Source organism: Cupressus sempervirens, chromosome 8 (assembly GCF_028749045.1).
Source record: "Cupressus sempervirens isolate cs-2001-9-10 chromosome 8, ASM2874904v1, whole genome shotgun sequence".
Taxonomy (NCBI): Eukaryota; Viridiplantae; Streptophyta; class Pinopsida; order Cupressales; family Cupressaceae; genus Cupressus; species Cupressus sempervirens.
Window position 1 is genome coordinate 776,778,030 of NC_143125.1, and position 25,679 is coordinate 776,803,708.

The window sequence follows — 25,679 nt, forward strand, 5'->3', positions numbered from 1 at the left end:
TTATCTATCAAATTACTACCGGTACCTGTCCCAGATGGCATTTCAGCTGCTTTTGCATAATTTCAATAGCATTCTCGTGTTTTCAAAAGCATTTATACAAATTTTGAGTAACCATATCCAGCAGTAAATACTATTATAGTGGCAGATTCAATTTTACATATTTATGTGCATGTAGGTCATGTTATGTTAATATTAATCATTTTTCTAACTGCCCATCATTGAGAGCTTAAAGCTCAGTGACATAGGCATAAGACATTACAATATCTGACAAGCTGATTATTTATTCTTTTTGAGAAAGCTAAATTACAATTTGGATGAACTTCTGAAGACGCTTAGCATCTCTTAGACATTTCTCGAGCTTATTTTACATGTTCCTGCAAATATATTTTATATTTCCAAGAAATTTGTTTGCATACATCTTCCATTATAGCTCTGGATATTGTGTACACATGTTGCATCATGCAATTATTGTTAAGAATTGTTTGATAAGATACATGAATTGACAAACCGCTTTCGCCTGCCAAACTTAACATACATGAAGTGGTGAATTACCTTTTGCCCATCGAGATACAATACATGAATTCAAGTCCCTTTTGCCCATCGAAGGTAAGATACATGAATTGACAGGTACCTTTTACCCATGGTGTATTACAATGAATTTAAATACTAATATTATGGCAGCCTTAAAGAAATGTGAACTCATATAGGAAAAAAGCCTGTCAAGCGAATGTGATCCAAAGTTCGGCGTAGACCATATTGAACCATGGCTGCATTGCCTCGCCTGAATCCTTCTCCATATGCTGGTGAAGAGTCATTTGCAATTTGGTGCAAAAAGAAATCCCCAAGTTTCTTTTCCATCTGAGATTTGCCACCCTTTTTTGATGAAGACGAAGAAGATGCTCCAGATGATGTTGAAGCTCCTTCACTGCTCGACCCTGACATGACCTCAGACTCTAGCCACATATGTGAAAGCACCTGACAGATACCCTCCTCAACCTCAGGACTGAGACCACGAAAGCCTGCAGAATTTAAAAGTTATGGCAAGAAAGATCACTCGATAGATTATAAATTGATAACTAGACGAGACAAGAAATGCTACCATTAAGGCGTAGCCATCCATGCATCAACTCATGTGCCAGAATAGATCCTGTTAGTAACCTATATCAAACCAAAGAAATCCATCATAAGAACATATAGTAAGTTCCTAGCTTTTAATAGAAATCAATAACATAACCACCTCCTTCCAGCCATAACAATTGACAATGGATCATTATCTTCATTGAAACATAATTTAGCTGATGCATGTTTAAAACATTGAATTGACAACCAACTGATTACTCATACCATAGATGTTAACATGTTTCATCATTCCCATTTCCTTAGTGGCCCACAAACATGGAATTTATCCTACAAAATTGGTAAAATTGATGCAGGAGCATCAAAATTATTTTGATTTTTTATTCTCTTTAAATTATTTTCTGTCTTCTGGCCAATCAAATTAAATAGTGCAGCATTGTTAGAAATAATAAATAAATATGAGGAAAACTAATATGTTAAGTGCTGGAAAAATTTGAAGGGCATGAAGAAAAAATGAATTACAAGCTTCAGCAAGCAAATGAATAGGCCAAAAAGAATGCAGTTGGGAGCATTTTTATGTGGCATTTTGATATTTTAAAATTTTGGGACAAATAAAAGAGAACAATAAGGATATGTGGAGGTGAAGGGACAGATAGAGATCCAGACAAGTATAACCCTGCACAGGGATAATAAATGAAAAGGTGGGCACACTAGGACAGAGGCATGTAAAGAAGCAGAGGAGAGGAAAGAAACAAAGCCAGCATGGAAAAGAGGAAGGTGTGCATGAACTAAGGTGCAGGATAAAAAATAAAATAAAATGCTGAAGGTCAGAAAATGCACTCTGCAGCTGCACAATATAGGCACATAAACAAATATACAAATGAGACAGGAAAACTCCAGAAATAATGCGGATTTGATGATTTTGCAAGTGCTGGAAAGAAGGTTGTATTGTGCTGGAAAAGTGCGTAGTGCAGTTTGCATCGGAGTTGTTTGTTCTCCTGAATATTAAAAGTAATAACCAGAGGAGATTAAATACTTAGGCAATGTCTGATAAACAAATTCAGCTATGTTATAAATTAAACAATATTCCCATGATTCAAAGTCAAACATTTAGCATTGAATTTGTGGTCTGAGACTGATAGCTGTAAACTAAGAAAATTTAGTAAAATTCCCTTGGTTTGAACTGCGTCATAAATTGTTTCCAAAATTTATTTTTGGGGACGAACCTTTCTATCGACAGGATTTTTTTTGATGAATGAGTGTCAATATTCTACTAATTGGAGAATGATATTACACATAACCAAAAAAAAAATTAGAAGGGCAGATATGAGATTGCACCCTGAGAGTCATGTGGGGCTGAGCTCATTCAACAAGGACTTTTAAATTCATTATGCAAGGAATTATAGAGAAAAAATGAGCCAATTTATCTCCGGTCTATGCAACAAATAATAACACAATCATTTTTACTCAGAGTTGCCGGAAACTTCTCTGTCCCTCCTTGGGCACGTGTATCCCAGTATCCAATTTGGAAACGTATCCAATACTGCTCGGATACACGTCGAATATTGTACCCATGTCTGCCTAATAAACTTGATTTTCCAACCATACCAAATACTATGGGATTTGCTTTTTTTAAATATTTGATGTAGCTCTTCCCTTTAATGTTAAAAAAATATATATTAAAACAATTTTTTTTTATAAATAGTATTATAAAAAGCCTCTACTAGATGAGAAAGACAAATAAAATGTTTTTTCTATTTCAGCAACCCATTTTTGGGTTATCTTCTAATGCAACTCTATTGTGTTTACAAATTGTAAAGCATTAAATTAACTTATAAATATTTATGTAGCATTTATGTGTCAATATTACTTCTGAAGTAATGAAAATCTCCTACAGTAATTTAGAAAACTATGTTAAATATATGCATATGTATTATTTATTAATGTTGTGTCCGGCCGTATCCATATTGAATAAATGGCTGTATCCGTACCCAATACGTTTCCGTATTTGTATCCGTATCCGTATCCGTGCAATTTTGGTTTAACTGGGTTGAACCCATTCAAAGCATCATACTTTTAGAAGACCATCATTTTTCTAATTTACAGAAGTAGAATCCGGGCAAATTCTACACATTTAGGCGTTGAACTCTACATTAAATTATCTTGAATGTTTATCATTTTCCTCTCAATTAGTGTATCTACTATTTTTCTAAAGCCGGTCTCTAAAGTAATCAATCACTAAGTCTACTAAAGTTCCAATATGTATGATCATATTTTTAATGATAACATTAAGACTAAAGCCAGAATATAAGTTAATTAATGAACATAAAATAATACCAACTACATAAGGAGTATGAACTTCATTTACCTTGGAAGGCCATAAAGAATGAGAATAGCAGTGACTTCACATCTCCTGGTAAGTTTCTGTGGCTCAGTTCTCATATTTGTAACTCGGTTTCCTGCTCCAATTCGTGGCCTTCCAAAGATCTATTACAAAAAGAAATTTGCAATTTTCAGAAGAAAATAAAACGGATGACAAGAATTATCTCTTGAAGCATGAAGCAGATTTCCATATTAACATTGGCAAGGATTCTGCCTTGTGGGAAAAGAAATATATAAGTTCTTACACTACTGACTGTCTGTTCCTCTGAAAGACAGAGTCCTCTAGTCTCTGGCATGTGATGATGTCCCTGAAAACAGAAAAAAAAAAAATTCAAATGTGCACAAGTTTAACGTAGGAAAGTGAAAAAAGAAATGAACATACTAGTGGACAAAACTAATAATACTTACATCCTTCTCCCCCTCCATGGCTTCGTTTAGTGCTTGTCTTTCAACCAGCAGCATAGGTATTTGCTGATCAATTTTCATATTCATGCCTTCATAATAGTCCCTAATTTCATGGTAAAGTGATTGGCATTCTCCTGTTTCCATCACAGATGAGTCCAGGCATTCGAGGCACAGTTTACGACCATCCTCCAGAGAAATATACTGCACATCCCTTGGCTAAAACCAGAAAATTAAATATTAGGAAGAAAGTAAAGGACTGGGAACTCTGCAAGAACAATCTCAATGTTTTCAGTCAATATTTCTACTAGAAATAGGAAAACAAATTTAAGGTAATGAAGATGGTATATATCAAAGTTATGCTTGAAATTTTAAAACTATCAATAGGTCCCAGATAATGACCCTTTACCTCCATACGCTCGCAACTACAGCACCGTGGAGTGTCATCATGTTCATGCGCAGGGCAATAGCGCTGCCCCCAAAAGGGATGGGCTCTGTACTCAATCAAGCCAGCTCTATTTGTGGGAATCTGCTTGCATAAAATGCTTTAAACTATTAGAAGTACAACCAGACATTACTAACAAAAAAAGTGAGCAAATAATTTAGTAATTTACGTAAAGTGGATTAAATAGAGCCTAGAACTTCCAAAGAGTGGAATAGAGTTTATAATAGTTACAAGTAGAAGGTCATTGATTTAATACTGACCCGTTACCAAATTCAACCAAATATTATGTTAGAAACTTCAAGTTAAATTCTATAGCACCTGACTATGTATTAAATGAAACAATAGGTCATAAGAAAGCATGTCTTCTGAAAGGTTTACTTGCAAATTTCTTTCAATACTTGTGGGCAATGGCTTGTACAGATCCTATGATCAGGGTGAATAAAATGTAGAGGATATAGCAAAAGCGTAATTCAAAGAACAGAATGCTTCTTTAACACACAGCCACTTCCCATGGTCTAGAAACTCCAGCACCAAAAAGATATTCCATAACAACTACGATTTAATGATTTGAATATTATGGAGCTAAAAGAAAGGGCAACTGATAACATACGAGGCTAAATGGCATCAAAACTTCTTATAATTGCCTTTGAGGTGATCCAATACTGCAAGGGGGAAAAAGTAGATACAGCCAGCAAAATTAACCTAATAATTAAAGTGGGGCCACCACGTATTGTGCATTTAAAGTTTCTACTAAATCCTGCTTAACCTAAGTCAAACAGAACTCAACCCAACTCAAATGATTGGAATCTCTTTGACAGAATAGTTTACAAATGTAACCTTAAAAAGCTTAATAATATATATTGTTTGGCAATAATACCAGTAGATAAGACTGATGAGAGAAATGAACTTACAAACTGGTGGCAGACATCGCATTTTGGATGGTGGAGTTCCTTGTAACAGGCCTTATGAAACGGATTATTTCCAGACATGGAAAACTGCAGAAAAAATAACTTATTGTGAATAATCATCTGAGATTGGCCATATAAAAATGAAAGACACAAATAGCATCTGAATGCATTACATCATGTTCCTGCACAGATTATGAATTAAAAATTGTGGATAACACAGCACACACAAACAGTGGCATAGGAGCATCTTAGATCTTCCATCAAACAAAAACAAGCACTCAATTATCAATGAGATGCAATACCTCACGCTCAGATATGGCCTGATGACATGCATGACAGCGAAAACATTGTGGATGCCATACAGCTCCCATACAACTCAAAAACCGTCCATAGCCTATCTCACAATTGCAGCCGAAACATATCCTGTCAGATTGAGCAGCACATATGTTTAATCAATATGAATAACAAACGTGCACTCCATCAATAAATTCACATGTCAAAAACAAATATTTCTCTCTACCGAACCACACAATCATACACACCTCACATATATAAGCATATAGTTTCCAACCAAAATTCAGTCATCCAATCCAATTGTTGAGAACTAATTTACTGATGCGGCTTCCTGGAGCCGATGGATGCGGACGGTGCGGGATGCGTTCGGAAGCACATTGGATGCCAGCAGGATGCGTTTGTTAGAGTGCTAACTTCTGTAATATATATATATATATATAGCGAGAGAGAGAGAGAGAGAGAGAGAGAGAGAGAATTATTGCTGTCTAGAACTTTACAGACCAAATCACTGCCCAGAATTCTGTGAGACTCAGTCGCTGCCCAGAACTCAGCTACAGGCCTGGTATGGGCCTCAATCAGCGTGTACAACGCCCTTAATGGAGTATTTCAGACTTATATGGAACTTCCGTAGCAGTCCCTAACATAGAAAGCTCCTTCTGTGGCAGTACGACCTGCTTGCAGGTCTGAATATAGCAAGGAAGCCTTTGAATGTGTAAAGTCCTACTCCAACCTTGGATGGCTCTCACAAAACTCCCAACATTGCCCAGATTGGTATGGCCAGCTGACAGACAATTTGTAACAGCAGTTAGTACTCGATAAAACTCCCAGCAGATAGACAATTATTTATTGCCTTGTGAGAGCAATGTTGGGCGTTTTGTGAGAGCCAGTAGATAGACAATTATATATATACTGACACATCCATACACGTCTGCATCCCTCCCAAAAAAAATCATGCTTCCCGCATCCGTTGCCGAGTCCGCATCCAAATCGGTAACTTAGGTTGAGAATGTGAATTTGAACAATGATAACTTACGGGAAATTTAGAATGAGGAAAGAGAGGAGCTATAACTATATCATATTAACTTTAATGAATGACTGGAATTTGATTACAGGGACTTGAAATCACATTCATTTTCAATTAAAGAGTGCTAGAGTACAAAAGAAATTTTGAAGATCAAAATGTAATTAGGATGAAAGCTAAAACCACAAAAATAAAGATCATGAATGTGGGCAAATCTATCCATAGAATACATACATACATACATATATATAGCATGAGAGAGAGAGAGCTATAAGTAAACAAAAGCTAAAATTGAAGACAGGTAGAAAATTAGTGGGAACAAATTATTATCAATGACAAGAGCAGGAGGGAAAACAATTTTTCTCCCATTCATTCTACTATTTTAATCTATTGTTCTCACAATTGAAATTGCTTCATGCTCCAAACATAGTTGGACATAAAATTTCAAAACCAATTAGTTCAAATATATGAAGTCAACTCACAGGAATTTAAACATGGCATAAAGCTTAGGGCAACGTTGACCATTCAGATTGGATGACTCAAAAGGTGGAGTGTATTGCATCTAGACTAGATCTACCCATTTTCAATGATCGACCATGAATGCAGACATATCATAAGAGAAGCTGGTGACTAGCTTAGAAACATAGTAACACAAGGACACGTCCCCGTCCTTTTTCCTGGATGCACCTAGAACAAGGGGATGGCCTTCCTGCATCCCCGGCAGTGCCACCATTGGGCTGCCATCTCACCAAGGATAGGGGGACATCCCCACGGCTCCTATGGAGGCAGGGGGGCATGAACAAGTCCCCTAAACCCCTCCTGGGGATGGCTGGGTGTGCCCTATCCAACCAAAAAGAACTTAAGTAAACATGTTTTTATATTCTATTGGACGTATTGAATATCATATCATGTTGCTCAATGTAATCATCTCTATGATGAGATACTCATACTTTTGATATCCATGACCATTAATATTTAATATTTATATAATAGAAGTTAGAACTCTTTCATGTGCTCATTCAAGTATTTAAAATTTTAATATTTATTGTTCAATGTTCTACTCTCATGTTCAAGTCTCAAGTATTTAAGTTTTAGTAAATTTGTATTTTACATCTTTATGTCTTATATTAATATACATATTTTCATTGCTAGCATTTTAAGTACCACATGTATAGTATATAGTATATACAAACCCCACTCCCACCCCACACCCCCCCTCTCTCGTCCCCCGCCGACGTCCCCAAATTGAGGTTCCTTTGTCCCCCCCGTCCCCAGGGCAATCTAACTATGCTGAGAAAGGAGTTGAACAAGAAGTAAGATAAATAGCAGAATCTTTGAAATAATCTCAAATGAAATGAAATGGAATAAGAACTGCCACCAAAATTTTCTGCCACTACCTAACGAATCAAACACTTCAATTTGACAAAATTGAAATGCAGACATATACAGATAAGCAAGCAGAGATTAGAGTTAAATGCATTCAATGCCAGCACCTGATTTTGGGTACCCGCTCACTAATAAGATCATAAATGTTATCTCAAACAAATTTCAGAATTGGATTGACAAAATATCTAAACTTCCATAGTTCAGCTATCTTTAGTTCTGGCATCTATTTAATACTATAATTACGTGGACATTATTCCTTATCTGGGAACACAGGAAATATTTCTATAAATAATACCTTTTGACAAGTCCTAGGAAAATTCCCAATTAAAGTTAGCCAGATGAAATAATGGAAGGAACCGTAAAAATCCTTATAGTTACACCTTGATTTGCACCCATCACATTTGATTCTCCATCCAATCAAAGCAATGATGCACAGTGCATAGTGCATCGAGGCTGAGTAAGATGTCTAGCCTACAATTGCAAGCTGAAGAGGGTGGTTTGACTGTAAGATAGGCAAAGTCAAATACATACAGAAGTCATCCAGGGTGGATCAATCCCATCAAACACTTTTGTTGCATCATCTAGTATCTTTTTAAACTTAATTTTCCTCGTTAATTGTATCCAACTATAATGAAACAATGACTTCGTGCTTTGCATTCTCAGAGTTTAACATTAGATTTTACCATAGATTAAATATAGGTTACAGGCATGTATATCTGTATATATGCAAAGATGGAAATATCTCACTACACAGCAAACATGTGGGATGACATAGGTTAGCAAAGCAAAAACATTAGTCCTTAAAAAGGCCGTCTAAGAAGGGAAAAAGATCTTTTATACCACACCTGGATCCTCTAAAATGTGAATGTAAAGGAGAGCGGCTAGGTGGATCCTGCTTTGGAGCCATTTCCATGCTTGCTTGTAAAGCACGGGCGAGTTCTTCATCCTCTTCCTGTGAATTGCTGCCTGAAACCAATATCAGGAATAAAAGGTTAAAACACCTATAAAAAACCTCAAACATGAGATAACATGTTAACACTGAGTCTCAAATTTCATTTATTTTTATCCTATGCATTACATCGAGATTGTCCGAAAGCTTTTGAGTTCATCGTCTTCTTAAAGTGACCATTTACATTACAATATTCTGTAATGTATGTCCTATTGAACTTGAAGTTTCTCCTTCATTTCATGTTCAAAATAGACTTACAAACCATTAGAACACAAATTGAAAATTTGCAGTCATGGATGTGTCTAGCAAGGAGTTATATATATATATACACACACACACAATTGGTAAAGTACAACAATTCAAATCTTGACTTGAGAAAATTTTCCTCCTTAGGACTATACAGTAGTTAGGAACCAGGATGACAAATGACCTAGCCTTTGCGGTAACTCAACAATCAAGGGGATTGAAATTGGGACTTTCTGCAGTGGACACATATAGATAGTTGCCTCGCACAGTATACTTCGGGTGGTAATGACAGTAATGATTTTGATATTCCCCCTGAATATCAGGAATTTCGATAGTGTACATGTTTATGTAGTCGTTTCACACAAAGTTGTTGGGTTCACATGCTCCATAGCCTTGGCCGCATGACCTATAGAAAGTTGGGAGCTTCTAAGTATAGTGAGGATTCTCATCCTTCCTATACCACATCTTTTTTGGAATGACCTTGCTATTACTTTAACCCAAAAAATACAGGTAAACGAACTTGGAGAGATGTTAAGTGATGAGCATGTGGCAGATTTCGTTTTCACAAAACAATTCACAGGTGTTTCCTATTTGATAAAATGATAGAAATCTCCTCCTTGAGGCAAATATCTAATTTGAAATATTAACATGAATTTTAACAATTTAACAACTCTTCAAAACAAAATTTAGATGCAGATCTACAATAAAATCTGAACTGAAGTAGACGGTGACAAGTAACTAATTCACAGATCTTGATACCCTCTATATGGAAAATACTAAGTCACGATGAATCTCTCTTATTTATTTAAATGATGATATGATTGATATCAAATCTTAAACAATGATATTAAAAAGATATTTAACCAATTTCACATAAAACTTATGAAGATGCTACTACCGAACTGACATACAGTGACAAAACAAGGCAAAGTGCTGACAAAAGCCAGAGTTTCATTCATTTTAATTGGCATTTGTCTTATGCAAAATAACACCTTGTCAACTAATTCTGAATACATAACTAACTTTCATAATTCAATCTCAAGACATACATCACTCAAATCAGTCTCTCTTCAAATTTAAAGACCTGCAATAAAACACAAGCTTTAACATCTCGAAAGATCATCGAATATACCTTTTGGTCTCGTCAATTCTTCTGAAAGAGAAAGTGCAATAGCATGATCCAACTCCTCAGTTTCCTCCTTTGATGATGGACCATCCTGAATGATAATCCAAATACAGTAAGCAAGAGAATCTATATCAAATTATAATTATAACAGTAATAAGAAGCTCAATGGAATTTGTCTGCTTCTCAACCTCACCAGGACTCTATCTTGAAGCAATCACTGGTGATGGCAATGAATAAAAAAATCAATGATATGGGAAGATTTAAGCTATTTAAATTATAATGAACACTGGCTAGTACATTACCATGGGACTTCGAGGCAAATGCCAAATATGATCATCACCTCCAAAACCTTCAGGATAGCGTCCCTCAGATGACTTGTGACTTGAACCCTTAAAAAGCTTTCCAAGCCACTTCATCATTCGCGATTTTTTATAAGCATATGCTGGTACAAATTGCCCTGCATGTTTCAAGCAAAATCAGCTAAACTAGAGAATATAAAATAATCGCATTGCTGGTTTAATTGTGAAAAGAATACATGATGCCAAGAGACAATCACTGGATTATATCACCAAGCTATAAGATTAATAGGCATATCACAGAGTTTGTGAAATTTAAATGATAGTTTCAGACTGATATGCTTACTCTCTCATGTGTATAGCCAAAGCAATGTGACAAGATCGAGGGATCACTATCTTCAATTAATTAATAAATAGTATTCCATCATCCTCTCAAACATCTTTAATATTGCAAGAAGTACCAAAAAACTATAAAATTTCAAATTATCATTCTAATTTTAGACACTATCATCTTTAAGTACATTCACAAACCCCCTTTAGTTTTTTAATCAACTTAAGCAGTTTCCAGACAGAAATAGGCATTATTGACAAAATTCTTAAACAACAATCATATTAAAGACAAGAACATACTCTTTTGTAAAATATAAATTTTCAGTCCATGAGGTTCAGTTGATCAGAGCTTTTAGGAAACTGAACACAGCTTTTTCCAGAAGTTCAAATCAGCATTTATATCTATAATTAATAATGCAGGAACCTAAGTATACTAAAAGAGTGAAACTAAAGCACCGTGTATTACCAAGAGGCTGTAAAGTGAGGCTTCCAAACACCATAAAGTTAAGATGGAGCTCCCTAATAAAAAGTAAATTTTTACAATCCATAAGGTTCAGTTGATCAGAGCTTCTAGGAAAATGGAACACAGTTTTTTTCCCAGAAGTTCAAATAAACAAAAATCTCTTTTATTAATAATGCACAAACAAAAGTATTGAAAATAGTGAAACTAAAAGCACCCTATATTGTCCAGAGGCTGGTAAATGAGGCTTCCAAACACCATTACATTGAGAGGGAGCCCTCTTAAGACTGAAGAATAATTCACAAAAGTTTAAGATGCTTTTGCAGGGTATACTCTTTGCTTTCATAGTCTAAAGAAGCTATGATAATCTGAATGTAAGGAAATGGAAACAATATCCCATTTCCTTCAGAGTGCCTTGATCATTTCCATTGTGAATTGAACTAGGTAAAACTCAATTGGCAACGACTGGGAAACATTTAAAAGTAATATGATTAAATACTGCAAGGCAAGCAAATATGATTAAATACTGCAAGGCAAGCATGCAACTGGTGCCAAGGTTAAACACAGCCAACTCATGAAATTTGCATATACAACTGTATCCAAAGGTTCTATTAAATAAAAGAATTACCAAAAAAAACGGATATAGTGGCTTCAAAGAAAGCTTCTCGGCAACAGATTGCAGCAAGACATTTTCAAAAGAATAGTTTAGCCTGAGCACAGCATAGAAAGCTGGTTCAATTCTCGTACACACTAAGAAAATAGAATTAGAACACCCTAAGGGGCAGACTAACAGCACCCAAATTATCTAAAAGTAAAACATTTTAAAAATGTCTTCAGAAGAGTCTCGTCTATAAAGAAAAAAGGGCATTTATAAGGGCAAAAGTAAGAGTATTGAGCTTTTACTGTTGGATAGCTAGGGCATCTCCTCCTGCAATATGGTGTATGCCCCACATCACTGTGATCAAGTGGCTTGCAAATCTCCTGTCAGAAACTATCTCCACAGTCAAGCTCTAGCATTCAGTGTCATATTCAGCACAGACCAACCGTTAAATGTTAACGTACATGCATAGCAATGAAATTCCCTGCTTCTGAATTTATTCTGGGTGTTTGGATGATGCAAGTGGTTGTGGGTTCCAACCTCATAACTGCGCCTTGTGGTGAGGCCCGATCTATTCCAACGCTAAGTTGTGAGGTCAAAATCCAAGGGGGTACAAACACTGAGGTAGTTTCATTCCAGGGAGGTCTGTTAGTTTTACACCCTAGAGCTTCAAACCTCAATACTGCCCCTTGTGATATGAACTGGTGAGGCCTGATCTCTTCCCAAGCTAAGCCATGAGGTCGACACCCAAGGGATACAAAACACTGGGGTAGTCTCATTCCAGAGAGGTCTTGTACACCCTAAAGACATGCTAACTGAACACTGACCTAAAATATGGCTTTTAGCTTTCACAGTTTGCACATATGTCTAAGTTCGTATATATCATATATGGCTCAGCTGATAGGTAAGTAGTTGAGGCTCTGCAAAACAATCGATAGAGTTCAAACTGCTATCCTACTAGATATGCACAAACTTGACCATGAAATGCACAGCATAAGATTGGCTTCAAAACTAACATTACGAACACATTGTCATGCATAAATGCCTCCTAAAACAAGTAAATTGATAGACATATATATACTAAAGTTGAGAACAAAAATGTTTAGCCAATTTTCAAAATATGTTTTACATTAAAAAACTAACTGACAAGAGTTTGTAACTAACAGGTCGAGCCAAATTCAGAAGTGCTTTAGCTAATGCTCCAAAAAAACCAAAACACGTTTTAATAGGATATTTTTTGGATGCATATACGTGAAGCCAAGAGCAAAACTTTCCGGATAGCTTTAAAATATTTCCAGATATTTCTATATGTAAATCGATGGTTGTTTATAAATAACAGAAGCTAGAACTGAGTCAGAAAAAAAAGTCAATTTTCAAGATAGCTCCTTATTTTACAAACCCAATTGAGGGCCACATATAGACCATCAAATTGTCTATCCAGCAAGCAGAATGCACCTTTGATTCTGATTCTTAACCATCTGAAAATTTACAAATAGTGCTGTTCTGATCTTCAAATTATTTCATAAAATCATAACTTAAGACAACACATTTTTAGCAAATTTTCAAACAGTTTCAACATACGAAAACCAGAATAAATAACCTACCAAAAATGCAAGGTTGCACCATTTGCTTCAGCCTCGGTGATCCCATTCCTAAATTCAACTAGCAGTTCTTTGTATAGTGATGATATAGCAAACTTTCTAAAAATCTAAAATCTGAAATTGACAACCCTCTGAGCTTTTTCCAGAACTCCAACTGTCCTTCGTTTCAGACTACCATAATTTCATCAATTGAATGAGAAATGGAACCAAAATTCCAGCAATGTACGTAAATTTTCTGAGAAATTCTTAGCCTCTTTTAGGGGTTTGTAGGGCAAACTGAATAGACCCAATTTTGTTTAACACGCATATATCATACAACAGGGTTTAGGTATGGAACAAATGTTGTGTATACTTATGCAACGCAAAAGTACATATGCATTGTGTATACCAAAGGTAAAGTTGCAAAACAGAGCATCTACCTGTATATGGAGCCGACAGAGTAAAGATGAAAGCAAATTGGATGCCAAATCAACTTTCTCACGCCTTCACACGCAAGTAGTGGAGGCGGAAAAAACCCACCACCCTTGCTATACTCTATATACCCACGTAGAGATTCCATTGTAAAAATAAAAATATCCATCCTTGATTACGAGAGGAAATGTCTGAATGGGGTTTTGGTAAAGACACACCGACGCCGGATACTTTTGGAATATGAAGAGAAGGACAAAAAGGTTAAACGCCCCACAACTGTTGCATGCTTTTTGCCTTTCGTATTCGAGCACCTATTATAATGGTCAAATTGGCACACACCTATGCCGTTCATTTCTCATCTAGTTCTGGAGACATTTTGATGAGGATCTCCTTGTACTCCCTACTTTTTGTGCAATGATATTGACAGCCATTAGTGATACCACGTTCAAAAGAAATGTAGACTTTGTTTTCGAATAGCATAAGAAATTCGATAAAAATGTTGGATGTAAGGGATTGAAGTAAATCGTTGATTAAAATGTCTAGCAATAAAAAGTTGTAGTTGGATCAGATTGTTATGTGCCTTCATAAAGAAGACATTCATATTGTACATAATCAATGGCTTTAATGTTTATTGATGTTCTTTTAAGTATAAGACCTTACAACTTATGGACAGTCAAAGTTGATTACAGCAAAGATTGATATATCTAATAGCATAGTATCATTTTTATATACAATATGAGTATGTTTCTTGATGCTTTCTTAACTAGACCTACAACAACCCTTGGAATTAGAGTGAGCAATAACCTATTTGAAAATGCATAAGAGCACTATGTGAGATAACTCATCCTATATGATAATGGAATTAGACCTTCCCTTTTATGTCTTGGCAAATGTCTGAGACCAAACCAATGTAAATGAGCATGGCATGAAAAATAAGGCACAAAATCAGCATATAAAAAGTTTGAACATGTTTTTGAAATGGTCTATACAAATTTCCATAAAGGAGACACGCTCCATTCCATTGTCAAATATATAGATTCAATTTCAAATTTATTTATTTATTTTTAAATATTTTGATGCGAAAATCAAAAAATTCATGAAGAGTTTATTAATGGAGATAAAAGTTTCTAAAATTTTCCGAAAACGAGTCATTTGATTTAAAATTAAACAATACCTAAATCTTGCAATAAAATTTTAATTTTTTTTAGGCTAAGTACTATTGTGACATGTTTTGGATTACTCATGTTAACTAGTTATTAAATGTACTCTCCTCTACCAATTAAAATTCATTTTATTTAATATTTTTATATATTTATTATGTTTATTTAAAACTACATGCTAACTTTTTAACTGTAAAATATGTAGATATTATTTTTTGAGATTTTTATTGGATGAATGATTTGGATTCTTATATGCGGATTTGTGAATTCCTAAGATGATTTTTTGATAAAATATTAAATAAGTTCCTTCTATCCCTAATTTTTAGCACATTTCTTAGTCCAAGCCTTATTCTCTCTAAAAAGTATATTAAAATTCTATTTTTACACTTTAGTTGTTTTGCACATAGATTTTTACAATAGTTTTTATATAGATAATTATTGAAAAAATACATTATAATACTATAATTAATAATGATCTTGCACAAATATTTTTACAATAGTTTTGAAAAATAATATAGATGACAATTAAAGTTAAACATTATAATAACATAATTAATATTTTATCTTTCTTATATTTCTAGAACCATTATAAATATGTTGAAATATATTATAATTAAATTATTTAATTGAAAATTTATATTAACATTACAAAAATATATGCAAAAAAAATTAATTGATTAAATTATATTGTCAAGGACTTATATTAAACTTTACACATTATAAAGGTATTATAATATCTATTCACTCTTTTTCTATTATATAAAACTATTTTTTTTAAATTATAAATAAATATACATATAAAATTTAAATTATAAGTAGCTACATAACTATAGGCAAGTACTTAGTCACTATGTGGCACTTGTTCACATAATGAAGACAACATATTTGACCTTTTTTTACAAAACTTTGAAGAAAAAATCCACTCTAATTTTTTTTAATATTTTCATGTGAAAACCAAAAAATTCATAAAGACATTATTGATAGAGATAAAACTTTAAAAAACAAAAACAAAAAAAAAAGTATCATTTGATTTAAAATTGAACAATAACCTAAATCTTACAATAAATTTTTGAATTTTTTTGACATTATGAAAGCAACATGTTTGACATTTTTAACAAAATTTTAAATAAAAAATCTACTCTAATTATTGCAAATTTAAAACCACACAAAAGCTCCATTGCTCCCTTAGGGCCCATTTAGTTGCAGGAATAGAGGGAATAGGAATAGCTATTCTAGAATAGAAAATGGGGGTACATATTCCTATTCTCTATTTGGTTCAGCCAGAATTTGATGGGGAATTCACAGACCCAAAAATATATGTTTTCTAAAATAAATAAAATTGGAATATGAATACGTATTCCAATTCCACATATTTAGGCAGAATTGCAAAACCTCATTTTGGGCCAAAATTGGAATATGTATTCCTATTTTATTTCGTATTCCAATTTCGATTCAGTGCATCCAAATGAATAATTCACAATTTTAAGAATTTATATATGCCTATTCCACTTGTATTCCAGTTGCCAAATAGCCCTTAAGGGTGAGCATAGCATCCAATTGCAAAACAATACAAAAGGTCGATTCTCACATTTTCTTTCAAATCAAAACAATTGAACAGCCACGTGCACCAAGCAAGATTTTATGCATCCAATTTCATCCAATCCAAAATTTTGTAGTTTAAAGCTTGATTGAAATCCACCAAGAAAAATAATACTTTTCACAAGAAAATTTTAGAGCATTTTCTTCCAATAATGAATAATTTACAAAATCACTTTCTATTTTCCTTTTCAACATTGTTTTCACTATTTTCTATTTTCCTATTTTTATTTTTATTTCTCTTTTTTTTTCCTAACTTTATTTGAGAGAAATAAGAGATTCAATAATCTATTCATTTGTACCCTATTATACAAAATGATTAAATCAAATATAAATATGCATTATAAATATAAATTCTATATTAAAGGAATTTTATTTTTCTTTTCTTTTTCAAATCTAAATATTGTGTTGAATAATATATTTGAAAACATTTTAATGCCTAAAATTTAGTTTATAAAAAATGAGAAAATCAAACCACTAAATCAAAATTAGGTAATCATTAGCAATTTATGATATGAAGAGATTATAAAATTGTCTCAACCAATGACTATAACATATTAGTGCATCTAAGTGACATTAAATCTTTGATCAATTTTAAGAATAACATGAATAATAATAGACATTTCTATTAACTAAAACATGACAATTAGCTAGGATTATAAAGCATCTTTATGCAAAGAAATACCAATAATTGACATGTTGAGGAACCTCATTTTGAAACATGGAGGTTGTCCAAATACACCATAACAAATTTAAAGCAATAAGTGCAATCATGACCTTGTTGATCTCCAAGTCATGTTGACTATCAGTATCAAACACTTCATCATTTCCTAGGTAGACTTAGCCAGTCATCACTACATCTGAGCTACTCAATGAATGTCGAATGATGTATTTAGGACTTGATTATATTTCAATCTGAGCCAAGCAATTCTTAAGTTTTCAAGCACCCTAGTATGTATCAAGTGATTGCTTATGTTGATGAAGTCAGAAGACATCAAGCTAAACAAAGTTAGTTCATGTTGAGTTACATAGTCTATGTCGAGCATTCAAAAGCCAAGTGGCAACAAGAAGTATCAATTGTTACCAAGCACGAGGGTATTCAAGTGTCGAGTAAACCAAGTTTGTTATATGTGTTTGGAATGGCACAAACACTTGTGTAAATTGGTTTAGCCAACTTCTAAACATGATTTAATGATTGTTGAGACAACTAAGGAGTTGTTTATGCATTTTTTTAGAGATCATTAATCTCTATGCAAGGTGATTAGCCAATTAGAAAAATTGAAGGATTAAGCAACAAAAGGGAGAGATCTGGATCATTGATCATGATCTAGAATTTTCTTCGATTATTTACTTAAGGAGGGTTTAAACCCCAAATCAAAGAGACATGGAGAGAGACAAAGAGATAGTGAAGGCTATACTGAATGTACGAAAAAGGCTATGTTTGATGGTCAAAAGCAAAGATTAGACAAGGCAACCTAACAGTGAAGTAAAGAACAGAGAATATCAAATAAGGAGATCAGATCATAATTGAAAAGAGGAGATCCATAATCTAGCATCAGAGTATTGACCAAAAGATTAGTTACTAAGACATTTTAGCAAGTGAATTAGGTTAAGTCTCTTAACAGGTGGTCCTAACGGGCCTATATAAATCTCCTAACATAGTGCTTGCTTAGTTGTATGTTTTAAATTCTTTAATCAAGGTAGATAGGATAAGTCATGTAAGCTCTTAGTAGAGAAAACCCCTCATAGAGTAGATTGCCAAAAGTGATCAAACATTGTAGCTTAACAAGCACACTTTCTTGTTGTTGTACTGAAGATTTGCAATTGTTGTCCCACCCCAGTTTTACCTTCACCCTAGAGGGTTTCTAGGTAACCAATATTTTTGTTATGTGTCTAAATTTATTATCATGTTTATGCATGTGATGAATAGTTATATCTATTTTATTTTATAGTTATATGATTCATGAAGCTGATATGAGATGGATTAAAGGTGAATGCACTTGATTTGTTTCAAGAAGATTAAAGTTTTATAGATCCTAATTCACCCCCCCTTCATAGTATCTTGCTTTCCCAATAAGACTTCCAACAATTGGTATCAAAGCTTTGTTCTCTTAAAAGAACTCTAACAACTTGAGAATTGAGATCTTGGAAATGGAGGCTTACAAGTTGGGAAAAGTCATTGAGAACTAGAAGCTTGACATTTAGATCATAGGACAGCAGCTTGAAGCAACAAGAGAGGAATTAAAGAGATCCTTAAAGAAAAGGAAAGATCTAGCTATTCAACAAAATGATACACTTCATCAAGAAGAAGATACTAAAGGACTACCTGACAATGGAAATTCCCATGAAAGTGATGCAAAAATAGCAGACCTATTGGAGAAGAACAATATTTTGAATGAAGAAGTTAATAGATTGAAAAGAGAACATAAAATCCAATCAATAAGACTATGTGAAATGACTAAACTGAAAAAGAAAGATGAGGGAGACAAAACTATGGCAGAAGAAGACAATAGAAAAATGGCTACTTGACTTGATGAAAGGACATCTAATGTGCAGAAGCTCACAAATAATCAGCTAGATATGGTGAATCAATTTCTACACGTAAATCAAGAACTAAATAGAAAGGACATGGAGATTGCAAACCCAAGGAATGATTTGAGATCTAAAAAGGAAATCATTGAGAGGATGAACAAACCCAATGAAGTTGTGAGATACTTCGAAGAATTGATGAGATCACCAAGAATAACTAATGACATCTCTGGATTATGATATACCAAGCACCTATCATCCACTAAAGAAGGAGAATCATCAAAGAGTGGAAAATAGAGGAATGCAAAGATAAAACACAACAAACCTATATGTCATCATTGTGGGAAACTAGGACATATAGTAAATATTTGTAGAAGCAAGAATGATAAGAAAAAATTTAAACCTAAATTCAACGGACATTATTTTAATTGCAAGAAGCAAGGACATCAAGTGTATGAATGGAGTTCAAAGGCTAGAAATACACCTTTTACACCTATATTTGGAGGTCATTGCTACAACTATTAGAAGTATGGACATAGAGCTTAAGAATGAAAATCTAAGGAAAAACCTAAATGGACAACTAAAAAGAAAGCTAACTCTTACAAATGGGATTACAAAACATGCTACATTTGTCAATATTTTGGTGGATATAGACATATTGTAGAGAATCATCAAGACACACTTTAGAGGAAAATCCAATTTGGATGAATGGAAGTTTGGTTTGTTATAGTTGTCATAAGATTGGACATGAGAGGAATCAAACCTAGAGAAAGGAGGTAGAAGTTGGCAATAGTGCAACCAATGAAGTTGAGGTCACCCAATCCAATGGATCAAGTGACTACACTACTTCTAACTAAGCAAAAAGGTATATAAGGAACTATACATTTGAATGCTGCATTATACACCATTTCCTAACATGATATATGCTAAAAGTCCATATCTACATAACTCAAGATGCATGAGGATGGTTTTGTGTTAAGAACCAAGCAAATAATTTATATGCATAATTGGTGTGGAGTATCAGTATTGGTATCTCCAATGACTGAGTATAACTTTGTAAACTAGGCTCCTATATGAACCAAGTAAATATGTTGACCAAGCCAAGTATAATGATGACCAAGTTATGGTCTTGCTCGAGTGATGGAAGGAAGGTGTTATGATAATTGTGTTATTATGGGGTATGCGAAGAACCATGGTGTGCCAAAAAGTGGCGATGTGAAAAAAATAGAGTTTGAAAACATCTAAAAGCATTTCAAAGTTCGCTTTGATATTTTTCCACCCATCTTGATACCAAAGTCTGATATATTATCAGATATCTGATATGAAATCGAATACTTGATACCTCTACTATGATTTTTTTTTAAATAGCAAACCCAAGGGCTGTTTGTTCACATTGCATTTTTGGTTTTGAGCTTGGATATCTGATCTGCAAATGAATACATGATATAGGTTAGTGATTTTATGTTTTTAATCAATTTTATTATAAATTTGTTAGTTTTAATTGAATTTGTCAAAATTTACGTTTTTTTTATAGAAATTGTTGAAATTTAGGTTTTTTTAATAAAAATTATGTTTTGCGAATCAATAGGTATGGCTGACCGAAATGATGATGCTGAGGCAAAAAATATTGTTCCTCATAACCCCCCACCAAATGCTCCAATGCCCCCTCAAAATTGTCCACTAAATGATCCCCTGCCCCCTTAAAACCTCCTTGAATCAAGGATTTGATATTTGAAAATCTCACCAAATTGAGGGCTTTGCAAATTACATATAACACTGTACTTGCATTGGCTCCTATGTTGTCCACATTAAACACCATAGTGGATAACATTGAAACACTTACTGAGGAACAAAATGCTGCTCTTCGTTGCCATGACGAAATGCATGAGATGTTTGATGATGGGTTGGACTATGATGAGATTGCAACCCTCAATATAAGTAAAGATGATTTGGTTGCCCTTTTTTGCGAACCCAAAAATTGGTTTACTAGTCAACTACAAAAAAGCCCAAACTATCGATTAAACGGTGCACAAATGATGCCATATGTGCAAACTTTTGGGATTGTTGGTGGATGGTTTTTGACATCCCTCCACATAGCAATTTAGAGGTGCCATTTTATTTCCTTAGAAAATTGTATTTAGAATTTGTGTTGGGCCTCAAGGTGAACTATTGGAGCATGAACCCCAACATGGGTGTAGGAGGAGGAGCTCCTTAGGATAGACCCTCTTCCCAATAGAAGAAAGCTAGCACTTTTGTCCCCCCCTACTGATGTCTCCCCCCCTCCTTGAGTGCAGCATCCTAATATCATTGCAGAGGCTAGCTCTTAGACTATTAGAGTCATCCATAGATTGAGTAGCGTATGGATATCATAGGCTAGGTCAGTGCTACCTCCCCATGTTGAGAATGCTGGTGTGAGTTCATCATCAACAAGCTCATCACAAGTTTGAGTGCCCCATACTTGCATAATGTGCAAGAATATTTGTCCAGGTCCTATAGGTGATCATTCTGAGTATCAGTTTGTATTTGAGGAGGATACACCAGGTGCACATGTAGAGGCTATAGACCTTGATGCGAGAGAGAAGGGGCATGTAGAGGCATGGACTCCTTCTGTGTCAATACATGCATACATTTTTTTATTATGACATATGTGATTTAAATTTAATCTTTATAATAGAGTAATTTTATTTTTTAAGCCATACTGACTTATACATGTATGTGATCTTCATTCATGTTTAGTTGATGATTAAGGAGGAGTTGAGATAGGTTGATGATGCCACGCTCTCGGCTATTTCATTTAGCCTTGAGACATCTATGGTACATTATGTTGTGTTCTCATTATTTTTTCTATTTGATATTGTAGCATATATGATTTCTAATCTTTCTTTTATCTAGTAGGTACCACTTGTCCCTAGGGGACAAAGTGCAGGGGATGAGCTAGGACACATTGACAAAGGAAAGGCAATTAGGTGCTTTCTATTTGATTAAATATCAATGCAATCTTGTAAAATGTTTGTGGTAGTAAAATTTAATTACATTCTTTATTGTATAGAGTGTGGCTATTAGCAATGAGCCCATGCAAATTTTGTGTCATAGACACTTAGACATTTCCATTCGCACTAAGAGCCCCATTGTATGTATAAGTATCATTTATTTTTTATTTTCCTTATTTTCATAAATAAATTCAAAACTAACTTCCGTCATATTAACAACTAGTATTTTGTATCTCATAGGAAACTCCTAGTGCACATGAGGTTGGACAGGAGAGTTTAGTATCTTTGATGATGCAACCATTATATCCTGAGGAGGTGCCTACACTAGTAAGTTGTAGTTTGAATTATTGATTATATGTTATAAATTTAGCATTCTATGAATTATAATGGTATAGTTTAAGTTGTAGATTCATCTGACAAACATATTTGAACATACACAGGCCACAATCGGTGAGGTACAAGCATTGCCAAGGGCATATGAGAGGACTCTTGACTGGCACAAGAGGTCGACGAGAGAGGTATTTATGATAAAATTTTAATAGTATAAATCTTCATTAGAAAAAAGATCATTATGCATTTGAGTAATTCAATGTTAGACACAAAGAATCATATAAATCTAGTAGTCTAACTTTAGGTTTTCCTTTTTTGTTTATGTAGGAGGCATCTGATCTACCTAGTGCAGCAAAGAGGCTACATTTTGATCATCCACCAGCAGCCTAGGATATTATAGTTGTCATAGGATGCATCATGAGACACTTTGAGATGGCATATGCCACATTGTTTATAGAAACATTGATATTATACACATTCCGATGGCATGATCAACCACATTTTGTATATGGATCTATGTATTTTGATATATATATTTGTGTAATTTGTCTATGGATACATGAACTTTGATATATATTTGTGTAATTTGTCTATGGATACATGTATTTTGATATATATTTGTGTAATTTGTCTATGGATACATGTATTTTGATATATATTTTTGTCGTTTATGTGCACAATGTTATATATATTAATTTAGTATCTAGTATTGTTCAATTTATCATGGATCATGTGTATTATTCATGTTTATGAAATATCATTAATTTTGATCATGTTTTTTATATTTGATTCAAATGCAATAATTTTTTAATAACATTTTAACAACCTTTACTATCAAATTTAGATGCAATGTTTAATTTCAAATGCTATCATGAGTTATATCTCTTTTTAATAAAAAAAATTATATAGTTAATATATGAGAGTCCACTTTCTATCATGTGATTCAGAGTAAGCAAAATAGGGAAACCTTATTTATAGAGAGAAATCATAGAAACAAGTGACATACGAAAAACCATTGTTTTCCTTGTGGTTTTAGTTTTAGATTGGATTTATTCCTTATCTTGGATGAATGATACAGAGCCCTTTGGTACACCTTTAATAAATAGTAATTTAAGTAAGGGGATTCACAAAAGGATGGTATTCTACCAAGGAATTGGGATGAACTCAAAGGCTTCAACAAAGATCCATGGCATTTTAGACAATAACATCAACACACTTTTTAACCTCCTACACAAGGTTCACATAACCCCAAATTTGATTTTAAACTCCATCTTCAACCTTGAAACTAATACTTGGCTTCAAATCTAATCTCAACACACTTAACAAAACTTAGGAACCAAATCATTCAAAACATACCTTCTTGCTGTCCTTTGTATAGACCCAAACACAATCATTGATAACTTTTGAACCATACTTCATTTCCTCAATCCAACCATCAAGTAATTAGATAACTTGACCCTCCATAAAATTTCCAAAATTAGGCCAATCCAACTATGGAAAATTGAGACATGGCCCCCACAAAAGCACTAAATTTTTTGTGACAAAATAATCTTCCTTTGACAATCTCATTAAAAACATGTTACCAACAAAGTGTAACAATGGAAAATGATACAAATTATAGAAAGAAACTTTGTTTTATTACTTCTTATTAATCATACACTATACATCTTGTTTGTATTTGAACAATATACCTTAAAAATACTCTCTAAGAGTTATAAACTAACCAACTTTCTCCATTAACTAACTTCTACTCCCTTTGAATCGATTGATGATAATTTATTGTCAAGTTTTAATTGTAATTTAAATTGTCATTACATTGTTTTCCCATTATTGATCTAATCATAATCTAAAGGCCCTAATAAGACATTTTCCACCCTATATAGTACTACAAACCCTATAATCCTTTACATTCCCATGATTAACCTTATGGGCCATATTTTCCATATAATGCAACTTTTTTGTAAATTCGCTTCATTAATGCATTCTATCATTTGACACCTTTTATAGGTGTTTCCAACCTTGTATGGTCATGCTCAAACCCCTAACTAACTCTTTGCACTCATTTTCACTTTGCATTAAAAAGTTGCAAAATTGCAATATTGCAACTTTTGCAATTTTCAGCAATTTTTTATATAACTTTAAATTCTCAATTAGATGAGTTCATGAAAACTGATAAGGGGTTATTTATAGCCCTCATGAGATTTCAGTTACGACCCTTGGAAGATTGACCTCGATACACACTTAGAGCACCTTAGAGACTCTTTGTTACGGGGTGACCATGGATGATGAAGGCTCTCCACAGCTAGAACAAGGGTGTCACTAGGGTTCACCTACCCATCTAGAGCTAATGGCACTGACAATTTGATGCCAAGATAAGTGGTTTCAAAGTTACGCTATGGTGCACCTATGAACTGAGGCACATTGTGAGTTTTGGCATTGAGCGAGATCGTTGTGTTGAATCCAAATAGAATGTGATCTCTCAAAAATGAGATAGGTTATTTTAGGCCTTGGCATGATCATGTTGTAGAATTCTACATTTCATAAATAGCCCTCACAAGCTTAGAGTTACGACCCTCGAAAGATCAACCTCAACATGCACTTAAAGCACCTTGGAGACTCCTTAATACAGGGTGGCTGGAGATGATGAATTATTTTCGTAGCTAGAATAAGGGTGTCACTAAGGTTCGCCCACCCATATGGATCTAATGGTGCTGAAAATTTGATGCCAAGATTAGCAGTTTCAAAGTTACATTGTGGTGCACCTATGAATTGAGGCACACTACAAGTTTTGGCATCGAGCGAGATCATTGTGCCAAATCCAAACAGAATGTGATCTCTCAAAAATGAGATAGGTTATTTTAGGCCTCAACATGACCATCCTATAACATTCAATGTTTCATTGATAACTCTCACAAGCTCTAAGTTATGACCCTTGAAAGATCAACCTCGATATGCACTTCAAGCACCTTGGAGACTCTCTGATACGAGGTGGCCATGGATGATGGAGGCTCTTTGTGGCTAGAAAAAGGGTGTTGCTAGGGCTCACTGGCCCATCTAAATCTAATGGCATTAATGATTTGATCCAAATATCAGTGGTTTCAAAGTTACACTATGGTGCACCTATGAACTGAGGCACACTATA

The 25,679-nt window shown here is 34.0% G+C and overlaps 1 protein-coding gene across 2 annotated transcripts; it reads right to left on the reverse strand.

Annotated features, from left to right (window-relative positions):
• Positions 1-263: 263 nt before the first annotated feature.
• LOC149544721 (LIM domain-containing protein HDR3-like) lies at positions 264-14,217 on the reverse strand. Of its 2 annotated transcripts, none has more exons than XM_089795282.1 (12): positions 13,941-14,217; positions 10,539-10,693; positions 10,243-10,327; positions 8,761-8,881; positions 5,517-5,637; positions 5,218-5,301; positions 4,271-4,390; positions 3,868-4,080; positions 3,705-3,767; positions 3,446-3,564; positions 1,100-1,158; positions 264-1,019 (listed from the first exon to the last, which is right to left on the reverse strand). In XM_089795282.1, the coding sequence occupies exons 2-12, from the start codon at positions 10,653-10,655 to the stop codon at positions 700-702; spliced, it is 1,422 nt and encodes a 473-aa protein (XP_089651408.1). In that variant the 5' UTR covers positions 10,656-10,693; positions 13,941-14,217; the 3' UTR covers positions 264-699. The 2 variants fall into 2 exon arrangements, with proteins under 2 accessions (XP_089651408.1, XP_089651407.1); XM_089795281.1 differs by having other exon boundaries at positions 13,525-14,140.
• Positions 14,218-25,679: the final 11,462 nt, after the last annotated feature.

Bases quoted from the DNA above. Each gene is read 5' to 3' on its own strand.
- LOC149544721 (XM_089795281.1), bottom strand. From the start codon at position 13,570: ATGGGATCACCGAGGCTGAAGCAAATGGTGCAACCTTGCATTTTTG. The intron at 5,638-8,760 runs GTGTGGTATAAA...TCAATCTGACAG, and splicing joins TCACATTTTAGAGGATCCAG to GATATGTTTCGGCTGCAATT. The intron at 1,159-3,445 runs GTAAATGAAGTT...GGTTTGATATAG, and splicing joins ATTCTTTATGGCCTTCCAAG to GTTACTAACAGGATCTATTC.